The sequence below is a fragment of the Etheostoma cragini genome, chromosome 8 (assembly GCF_013103735.1).
Source record: "Etheostoma cragini isolate CJK2018 chromosome 8, CSU_Ecrag_1.0, whole genome shotgun sequence".
Classification (NCBI taxonomy): domain Eukaryota; kingdom Metazoa; phylum Chordata; class Actinopteri; order Perciformes; family Percidae; genus Etheostoma; species Etheostoma cragini.
Window position 1 is genome coordinate 27,691,062 of NC_048414.1, and position 11,549 is coordinate 27,702,610.

An 11,549-nucleotide genomic window follows, 5' to 3' on the forward strand; every position below is an offset into this window, starting at 1 on the left:
TTCTTTTGTCTGTGTGTGTGTGTATTTAGCTGTACTGGATGGTCTATTTTTGGATAGACCCACTGTGGAGGAGAGAGAAAACACAGCGAGAGGAATGCTCCTTTAGCCACCAATTTGTGTGTGTGTGTGTGTGTGTGTATGGCCAATGGTGCTAGCACTTTCTGCTGCCGTAAGATAGCAATGTGCCCAGAATGCACCTGAACACACCTCCCTGTAAGACCAGCACGCCCATGGGCTCAAAGATGGGCACAGGTGCATTTGTTATTTCAATGACGTGGGCGCTGGACGGGAAATCAACAACCACGTCAGTCATAAAATAGCAAAGACACTTGCATCGGGCTTCAAGATAGGGCCTTGTTAGGCCTCTAGTTTCACAGTGGTGGGGTTGGTTGTTGGTGGAATGTGGTTAGAAAGTTACTGAAGTGAACTGAAATTTCTGGAACAAAAGTAATCTCTGTAAATGCCACACACAGGTTTTTGAAGCAGGTTTGAAGGGTTGTTAATATGTTTCTGGCTGTATGTGCTTGTCTTTATCAGGCAGAAAGTGTTTGAAGATGTCCGGCGTTTCGTGAATGCTGATGACATCATCAACCAGGTAGTGTTTGACCTGGAAGACAGCAGGTAGGTAATCAACACAAACCTGTATTAAGCTAGGATTTTAACAGGTGTGGATTTAGATTGTAAACATTTAATATCCTTCACTTACCGAAAGGAAATGATATGTCTATCTTTGTCTGTCAGTCTCCAGTGTCCGTCTGATTCCTTGAGGTTTTTCTCAAAGTTTGAGTGTGGGAACCTAAGGAAGGCTATTCAGGTCCGAAGGTAAGGTATGGAGACACACACACACACACACACACACACACACACACACACACACACACTACCACCATTAACTTAGTTAAGCCAACACACAGAAGCAGTTTTTTTCTTCTTCTCTTCTCTTGTGTAGATATGAATATGACCTGATATTGAATGCAGATGCTAACTGTAACCAGCATGCCCAGTGGTTCTACTTTGAAGTCAGTAACATGGTGGCAGACGTCCCCTACCGTTTTAATGTCATCAACTGTGAGAAGAGCAACAGCCAGTTCAACTATGGTGAGAGGTTTTGTGTGTGTGTGTGTGTGTGTGTGTGTGTGTGTGTGTGTGTGTGTGTGAGAGAGAGAGAGAGGGGGCTCTCTGTTCATCAAAGAAATGAAAGCATATTGAGTTGCCTCAGGGTTCCTTGAGCCTTTTTCTTTAAACCAAAAGCGCCATCTCGTGGGCTCAGATAATAAAGAAAATTGTTCACGAAGCTTCATTTGGCGATTACTTCCCATAGCACATCTGGCGAGCTTATACAGGATCTTACTTGCCTCATGGCCTTTTTTTTTGTCATGGTATGGGTTCCTAAAAGGGCCTACGCATTCTTTTAAGCATCTATCAGATGAGCAAAAACATGTTGGACTTGCTCCATTTTCACACCAAAGTCAAATTTCAAACTGAGCTGATGTGAAAAAGAAAAATGTAAAAAGAAAAGCAGCTCTTTTTGTGGGAAAAAAATCGAGACTACAGGAGGACCGGCTAGTTTACAGTCAACCAGGAGCTCATTTTAGGGGTGGGGGAAAATGACCTACATTTACTTGTAATTTATGTCCTTATGCCCATTCTGTCTCAAGCTTCATTTATCGATTAAATCTGTGCCATGGGTAAATTCATGTGTACGCTCAAATACTGACCCTAGGCTGTAGCCTGACGTGCACCTCCCCAGAAATTTAACTATGCGCTATGCGGACAACTGTGATTGGTCCGTTTGGCTGGGGCTTGGGAACATTGCATTTTTGTCTTATGATTTCCCCCTTTTTGATTCCCTACTTGCTCTGAAGCACCACTCTCCCACTCACTCTTTCACACGCCACACACTCCCCACTCACTCAAACTACGTATCTGCTATTTTTTTAAGAGATACGCTAGACTGACGTAGACAGATCAGCGCGCAAGCATAAATCCCAACTACGGCGTAGGATACTCACAAAGGCTCTGCGTCAAGCCATAAATCAATCAAACTACACACACACACACACACACACACACACACACACACACACAATTTGGTGGCTAAAGTAGCATTCCTCTCGCTGTGTTTTCTCTCTCCTCCTCAGTGGATCCATCCAAAATAGATCATCCACTACAGCTAAATACACACACACACACAGACAAAAGAATTGCAAAAGACACTCAGGATCTCCAGTAGCAATCTCAGTTCTTTCATACACACTTACCACACACTGATTCGTACACTGGCCTTTGTACCGGAAAATAGCTCTTTTTAACGCATTTCTGGAAATTGCTCTCATCTCAGAAAGAACTGAATGAGTAGAAGAAAGTGTGGCTCTTCCAAAGCAGTCTGTATCTCATTGTACAGAAAATGGCTTTTCTTCTGACAGATTGGAATGTGCTGACAGGCTACAAAGGCATCCAACTCTCTATGTTCACCCCTGGAGATTTGATGCTTTCAGTTCAACAAGAACAGTGGCTATTTACCTCTTTCAGCACCCGGGCTAAAACCTCGAATAAAAAAAAACAAAAAAAAACATGGTTTCTCAAGTGGAGAGTTTTGCTCACCATTCTTCATGGAGTTTCTGCCAGTCGGGAATATGTGGAGGACTACAGTGACACAGGACTCAGTCAATGCAAGACTACTTTGCAATGATGACCCATCAGGAACTAAAGAAATGAACTGGAAGAAAAAACCTTGTCTTTATTGGATTCATTTATTTTATTTGCCCCACTCATCATAGCTTGTGTCCATAAAGAGGAGAAATAGTGAGGGGAGAGGGAGGACGTCGCAGCTGTCACCTGACTATTAATTACACACAATGCAAACAAATAAGGAAGTTACACTGTGTTCACAGCAAAATAATTGTTTTAGCCTTTTCTGAATGATGTAACTATTACCCTGTGAACCACATGTCTTACGTCTGGAATCCAGCTGTGATACAACCAACACTTTCAAGACCTTCCAGTGGAAACGGGAGTCCATTTGGAACCAAACAACTCGGCAACAATCAGAACAGCTGGACGACGAGACACATCACACCTTCTGTCCTCTCTTGTACACTTGAGAAAACAATACGTTTGCAAATTTAATACTTAGCTTCATGAATGTTATGATTTGATTTTATGAAGTCATTGTGCATTTACTTGATCACGAGCAGCATTTTCAACTTTCCTCTTTTGATAATATATAATCAGAATGTTGGCCTGTCTGTGTCTGCCTGCCTGTCTGCCTGCCTGTCTGCCTGCCTGTCTGCCTGCCTGTCTGCCTGTCTGCCTGCCTGCCTGCCTGCCTGCCTGCCTGCCTGCCTGCCTGCCTGCCTGCCTGCCTGCCTGCCTGCCTGCCTGCATCTGTGTGTTTTTACTTTATAAATCTGGAGAACAGTTCATCCGATGTAATTCACACCTGGCGGGTTGATTTCTGCAGACCCAGTGGCCTGCAGTGTTGAATTTGGTGCAATGTGGACATGCAACACATTCAATATTAATAAACCTTGAATAACCAAAGGAACAGCTCTGTGCAGCAGTGGGGCGGTTCTTCAGTGCAGGCTGACTCCAGCATGTCTTTACCTGGATGAGATGGCATGCAGCGGGTGCTTTCAATGTCAAAACAGGCCCCTAATGCTGCATGGATAGCATGGTAATCATGCATCATATTGTAATTGTGAATCAACACCGTAACAAGTAACATCTATTTCTGTCAGGTAAATGTATTAGAAGCATACAATGTTTTCCTAAATGAAGTACAAGTGAAAGGTCAGTCAGTAGTACACCGATTTTAAGTACTCTGGGGGCCTTCTGTATTTTGGAGTACAAGGATTTATAACAGTAACCTATAATATCATAATGAATATAAAACAACTTTAGGCAAGTCGATGCAGAAGTGTGAAGTGGAAGCCATTTTGAAAGAGGGGGATCTGTTGCTCTATTTTTTAATGGTCATTTTATTGTTTGTGTTTTCTTATGTTTTATGTAGTATTTCAATAGTGTTTATAAATTTGTATTAAAGTCTATCTGGGGACGGGCTGATGCTCTTCTGTGCAGTACTTTGCTATGTGACATTGGTCAGTGCAATGTACTTCTCTAGGAAATAAATATAGAAGTAATAAATACATACACTCCTTTATGGACCATGTAGTCTTAAATCAGACAATAACCTGTTATTATAAAGCATGAATAATATTATAGAGACAGTCACAGCCAGCACAGTCCACAGCGTTCGAAGCCACCAGCTTTAATTGTGTGTGTGTGTGTGTGTGTGTGTTGTTTTGTTTTGCAGGAATGCAGCCAGTGCTGTACTCGGTAAGGGAAGCTCTGGAAGGTAGACCCCACTGGCTCAGGACCGGGACTGAAATTTGTTACTTCAGGTATGAATGAAAAGCAGATTTAGTGTGTTCTTCCTTTAGTAGCAGACCCAGTAACTGTACTTGCTCACAGTCCAATCACATGCAGCAGATTATGACATCATCAGACCACAGAGGGCGCTCAGACCTGGGAAATATATGATTTTCTAGAAATCACTGTTATTGTGTCATGTTTCTGAAAGCTGTCTCTTCTTCAGAATACAGAGCCTGAATGACTTGATGAATTAATCATAACTCAATGATATATCCTATGATACAGCGGTTCAAACACATAAGAAAGTGATGTGTGGAGAGCAGAACAGTCCAGTGAATGCTCAGTGCTGAAGACCTTACATCCACTACTTGAGAAGGATCTTTTATCTACATGTAACACAGCGTATAGGATGTTACTCTCTCTCTATTTTATCCTCCAGAAACCACTTTTGTCCAGCTCGGGGCAGAAAGAGAACAACATTTTATACTCTAACCTTCACCATCACCTTCAAACACAATGAGGACGTCTGCTACATGGCCTACCATTATCCCCACACATACTCTGCTCTGAAGGTACACATCCCTCCATCCATCCATCCATCCATCCATTAAGAAATGACAACTCCTTGTGCTTTTGACCATTTGTGAACAGAGAGCGCCAAATAGTGGCTCAGACAATAAAGAGAATGCCTCACAAGCTTCACTCACATTCCTTACAACGCTCTTTGCAAATACAATTGATCACTTTCATTCCTGACTAAACTCATCTGTTGTTCCTCTGATCTTATCAAAATAATTCATAACTTCTGCTTTTCAAACTCAAATATTAGGTATAATTCAATATAAAGGATGTTTTTTGATCAAGAATTCCAAAAAGTACTGTACAACTTGTCAGGTGGTGTTAGTGAAGAAAAAGAAAAAGGGACAAAAATGTCAAATTTGTCTGTTTTTAACCCGGAAGGACAAAACAAGGGTTAAACAAGAATTTGGCATCCAGCCAGCATGACTGTTTCATTGCCAAACCACAACGAGCTTGGAGGTGCTGTGAATGGCCGCCATCCGGCGTGATGCGGTGCTACCGTATATTAATTTCAGCGCCCATGTTATTCAATCTTACCGTTTAGATTAGATAAGATTACATTACATAAGATTAGATAAAACTTTAGTCATCCCACAATGGGGAAATCCCTTGTTACAGCAGCAGTAAAGTAAAAAAGAAATCATCAATCAAGCAACAGACAATGTGCAAAAAGTACTGAATGAATGTAAAAAGGCATTATATAAAAGTAAAAGTAGAAATAGGGGGCCATAGTACAAAAATATTGCAATGTAAGTGAATTTTAATTTTATTTTAATTTTAATCTGTTTATTGATCCCCAATGGGGAAATTACAATTCCCACTCTGTGTCCACACTTTGTTAGTAATCACACACAGTCCTGAACAACACACACACACACATGCTCACGATCTATACATGCACTAATGGAGAGATGTCAGAGTGAGTGGGCTGCCACAGATATATACAAATGTATAAAACAATAACCACAGCTGCAATGCTGCAGCGCCTTAAATTAGTCTAAGCCAAAATACTTTTCCAAACTCTCGTTGACGCAGTATTAACCCTCGTGTTGTCTTCCCTTTGACCTGCAACTTTGTGTTTTAATTCCGGGTAGAAATTTCAACATTTTGTTGTTATTTATCTCCAATTTTCTGAACATTTTTGTCAATTTTATTCCTATTTTTTCTGTCACATTTTTGATGTTTTTTTAATTATGTTTTTGTCAATTTTTTAACAATATTTTTGTTGCTTTTTCCAATGTTATTGATGTTTTTATGCCACTTTTCCCATTTTTTTACTCCCTTTTTTTGCATTTAAAAAATAATAGTGTTTTTCTTTCCTGTGTTTTTGTAGTTTTTTTCTACATTTGTCACTTTTTTCATCGTTCTTTTGTCAAATTTGACCCGAGGTTAACAAGAGGGTTAAGACCTACAAACTCCTTGCTGACAAGAGGTGATGTATGAATGGTAGGGAAGTTCAACGGAAGCTTCATAAAACTTGATAAAGAACCACGCTCTTTATCTTCTGAGCCCACTAGAAGGCTCAAAGAACGACAACTCGGCATGTTACCAACTCTTTTTTTAAACAGAGAGCGCCATCTAGTGACTCAGGAAATAAAGAGTATGCTTCTTGACGCTTTATTTACACATCACTAGTGACTTATCTCACGTCATTCTTCATGTCAATGTTGACTTTTTTTAATGTTTATTGAGTCCTATTTTCCTATGTGCTTTTCATTGTCAGCTTGAAATGCCCGAAAAGACCTTCCCCACCAAATCTCTTTAGTTTTTAAGACAGAACCATGAACGCCTGAATGATGCTTTAGTTGCCACAAATGGTTAATGTATGAAAACAAATTAAATATGTTGGCTTACACACTTGTGTCTGTCAGGCTCATCTGAGGGGGCTGCAGAAATCCGTGGACCCTGCCAAGGTGTTTTTCCAGCAGCAGAATCTTTGTGGCACTTTGGCTGGAAATTGGTGTCCAGTAGTCACCATCACAGCCTGTCCTGCCAGCAGGGGCTGGAGAGACATGCACCAGCTCCGTGAGTAACGCTGCGTGTGTCTGTATTTGTGTGTGTGTGTGTGTGTGTGTTTGTTTGAGCAGACAAACAGACAGCCCTCCCGACAGAGACAGATATCCCATGCTTTGTTTGTTTTTCACGGCTTAATTGAAAGCCAGTGATCCTTAGCAGTTGGAAATATGAAGAAATAATTTGTTTAAGAGAAAACCATGTGAGATTCATCATTCATCAACATTAGCATACTATTATACTGTAGCTTCTATCACACAATGGGCATTTGTGCATAAAAATTATGCCATTTCATCTTGTCATTTCCCCCAAATGCTCCAACACAGTCAGCGCTTCAGGAATTGAAAAGAACTGCTTGACTTCCCTATCGATACTGATGCATTTTAATATGGAACAATCTAGTTGGAATGGTTAACTATAAAATGCACTGGCCGGTACCTCCAGTAAACACTGGTGTTTCCAACTACACAGACAGAATTTGTACAAGACGATGGGTTCATCATTCATGACCCAGCTGGGTGTTCTGCCACAAGCAATTCAACTTCCATCCCTCAGTGTTTGTCTTCCTCGTAGCCCAATTTGCACTCTACATTGATTTGTTCAGGTCGCCCAATCCCATCGTCACTGAAGGTGTTACTGTTGATCTCCAGCACATCACAAAGGTTGCCGGTTGCCTTCAGGTGCACCAGGGAGGAGATCTCTCCGTGTGAGGGCAGCTGATGTTCACTTGAACAAGGCAATTAACCTTAACACCTTAAAAATGTGACTTTCCACTCCGAAGCTCGATAAGCGCTGCTAGAAATGTTATTTGCCAAATAAATAATGAATTGCGATTAAGTTTCAGGTCGTTTTATGGTTGGAACCTGGCACAAAACGAAGAAGAAGAAGTTTTAGTTCATTTCTGCCCAACATTTCCGCTCTGTTTGCACACATGGGGGGCAGGTGGAAGTGGACGGACGAGGAGACGAGAGACTTTCTGAATTTAATTTACGAGCAAAATATAACTATTTTAGATCGAAGAAATGCCACAATTTATCATGAACTTGCAATGGAAATGGGCTACAAAGGTTATGACACGCCGTGGGACGTCGTCTGGAGTCAATGGAAGGCGCTCAAACAGCGAGACATGTCTTAATAAGAGAGCTGTCTCATAGCGGCACAGAAGCACTATGACATCTTATGCAATATTAATCATTTGTTGAGAGATGGCGCAATCCGCAAATGTCAGCTTGAATGTTGTGGGATTCAGTGCGAAAATTAGTGATCAAAAATTGGTAGATCAAAATCAATTTGATCTACCAATTTGATCACAAAACAACATGTGACGTCATTACGCACAGGTTTTTATTTGCTTTAAAGACGTTGGATGGAAACAGTCTTTGACCAGCTTTATTCACACAAGATTTTTCACTGAACTTCAGTCAATTTGATTGACAAGTGGATGGAAACTTAGCTTGTGACTGACGGAGCACAGAGGCTCCCTCGGATGCTGGACTGTTTTACTCCTGGGGGGAAACGTTTGTGTATGTGTGAGTATGGGAATGTGTCTTTGTTGGACAAAGAACCCAAAGTTGAGGACAAAGTTGTTGCTTGAGCAACAGCCAATCAGGTAGAGTCTTCTTCCTGTATGTGCTATGTATGCTAACCAGGTCCTATTTTGAGCATTGGGTATAGTTTAATGGCACATGTAGCCATTTGTTTCACCAGTGTGTTAAAATAATCATCGTGAAGATGCCTAAATGTAGTTCTGCTCTTTGTTTTGGCATTGTTCTTAGACATTCTGGCTTTTCTTCAGAGGGGAAGGATTAGTCAAAGCAGCCCTCATCCTGCCTCACTCCTCTAGTCTCTAATTAAAAAGGCTTCCAGTGCAATCACAGCTCATCTGTGAAAGCCGTTAATTATCAAACATAATCTCATTTAGCAGAACCGGCATAGCCTCCAGGTAGATGGAGCCGGACGAGGATAGCTTCTCTGTCACACTTTAAGCTCCAACTCTTTCTTTCATTTCTCTAGTTTCTGTCTCTCCCTCTATCTGTCCCCATCTTTATCTGTCTTTTTCTGCTTGTTCTTCTGTGACAAGTCAAAAATCCACTGGAAGATGCAGCCAGTGCCAACTAAGACTAAGTATATATTTGAGTGAATTGACGAGCTGAAAGCACCGATAAGTAATCAGTGTGAGAAAATAGTGACAATAGCACAATATGTGTCCTCGCCTGTATGTTGTGCAGTGCAGAGTGAAGCTGAGTACAGAGTATAAATGAGACAGTGTGATAGCACTATTTGACTGGTAATGCATCATTTATTTGGTTGTGTTAAGGTTGTGTTGTGTCAACCATTACCACATGCACACACTCACAGACGCACACTTACTCTTCTGTCCAACCGTATATAAGTTAAAGGTGTAGGACAGTCTGTCCACTGTCCCCATTAGGGCACAGAACACACAATCCAAACTTTGTCAGTGTGATTCATAATTCACTTTTAATATACCTTCAGGTGGGGATAACCCCCCCGTACCTCCTAAGCTCTGTTGTTGCTGGATCTTCATCTGACTGCTCTACTGTCATCTCTGGCTTGTGCCACACAGGTAGGGCACACCTTCCTGTTCTTTCAGTCATCAGAAGATGTGCTGGTAGGGTCTGTCCTGATAGGTCATGTGATTGATAAGCTCTATCTTGTCCAAATGTTCACACAGACTGGCTCACAGTCTCACAGCACAGACACACACTAGCCAGATCCCATTCACACTGCTGCAGGAAAGATTTCTACTGAAGAAGTTGTACATCCTTGTGTGCAACAGTAGATGTTGACATGTCACAAGACGATCACACAATGAAACCTCTGGACACATGTATTTAAAATGTTAGTATTTAGAACCACATCCTGCTGCTACTGTGCACACAGTTATTTATTGCAACGTGTCATGTGTATAACTTTACGAGAACACAAGTACAAGACTTCGGGACAAAACTGCTTGAGGTTTTGGTCCTTAAAAAACCGCAGCCTCCTGCCAAATCGGAGTGCGTCAATGATGTTGGTATCAGGGGTAGAAGGGATTGGCCACAATCTTTCCGGCCTTCCTTAGGAACCTAGAAACATACAGGTCCTGGAGGGTCCTCAGCAGTGCCAGCAGCCCTACCATGTTGATGGAGCAGGTGAGGATGGACTAAATGACCCACGCACAATGACCCACCTGTAGTCAGATTAATCCCCTTCCTCAGCCAAAAGAGTGGTGTCGTCTACAAACCTCAGGAGCTTGCTGGACTGGTGACAAGGTGCAGCTGAGGTTCACTTGAACAAGTCAATTAACCTTAACACCTAAACATGTGACTTTCCACTCTGAAGCTGTTTCCATCCACATGTTTTTGTCTGAATTAAGTGATATTGACTGAAAAATGCCTTACCGAAAGAGTAAAATTTGATTGAACTTCATGAATATAGACACATTTGGTCTCATCGGATTTCATCTTGATCGATATGCGTCTTATGAGACGCTGATGGAAACGTTATTTGCTGAATAAATAATGAATTGCGATTAAGTTTCAGGTCATTTTATGGTTGCAACCTGCCACAAAACAAAGAAGTTTTAGTTCATTTCCCCCACTATTTCCGTTCTGTTTGAAAACATGCCGGGTGTCAACAAAGATTAATGGAAGTGGACGGACGAGGAGACGAGAGACTTTCTAAATTTGATTTACGAGAAAAATATAACAGCTATTTAAGATAGAAAAATCTAAGAAATGCCATAATTTATCAGGAGCTTGCAAAGCAAATGGGCTTCAAAGGTTATGACAAGCCGTGGGACGTCCTCCGGAGCAAATGGAAGGCGCTCAAACAATGAGACATGTCTCAAAAAAGAGCGTTGTCTCACAGCGGCACATAAGCACTATCATTAATGCAATATTGATCATTTGTTGTTAGAAGGCGCGATACGCAAATGTTAGCTTAAATGTTGTGTGATTCAGTGCAAAAATGAATGGAAACACCTAACAGAAGCGCAGAAGGGACAGGACACAGCCTTGATAATCAGAGAGTCTGAGTTTTCCCAGCATCACACGCTCCTTCTAGTCAGATAAGAAAAGTCTGATCTACCTCCAGGTGGAGTCAGGCATGTGCAGCTGGGACTAATGTTGTCCTGCAGCAGAGATGGGAGGGTTGAGCTGAGATCCACCAACAGGCTCCTGGCACAGCTTCCTGAGGAGTCCAGGTGCCGGAGGATGAAGTGAAAAGCCATCGTCTCAAGATTTCTTTGTCATTCCAGAGTACACTGTAGTATGAGATTACATGCAACGTTCACAGCTTAAACAATATAGCACAGAAACAATTAAAAACACCCTAGAAAAATCAATATTATCTATATAAATGAAAATAAATAAATGCTTACTATGGATGTGCAGTGTCTACAGACCTGTCCGCTCTGTCAGCAAACTGCAGGGTTCCAGGACTGGGTTGGTAAGGGATCCGAGGTGTGACAAAACAAGGCGTTCAAAAGACTTCATAACCACAAAATCTCAAAACTTAGAAATATAGTTTCAAGAAATGATTTGGAGCTTATCATTCATGCCTTTGTGTCTTCGCGGTTA

General features: G+C 41.5%; 1 protein-coding gene across 4 annotated transcripts in view; it reads left to right on the forward strand.

Annotated features, from left to right (window-relative positions):
• LOC117949699 (cytosolic carboxypeptidase 4) overlaps nt 1-11,549 on the forward strand; it is an 85,444-nt gene that overhangs the window by 52,221 nt on the left and 21,674 nt on the right. For all 4 annotated transcript variants that reach the window (XM_034880208.1, XM_034880209.1, XM_034880210.1 and 1 more), the window contains exons 15-20: nt 538-621; nt 742-822; nt 950-1,098; nt 4,316-4,403; nt 4,814-4,946; nt 6,825-6,978. In XM_034880208.1, coding sequence (XP_034736099.1) covers nt 538-621; nt 742-822; nt 950-1,098; nt 4,316-4,403; nt 4,814-4,946; nt 6,825-6,978 — 689 coding nt within the window. The remainder of the gene's footprint in view (nt 1-537; nt 622-741; nt 823-949; nt 1,099-4,315; nt 4,404-4,813; nt 4,947-6,824; nt 6,979-11,549) is intronic.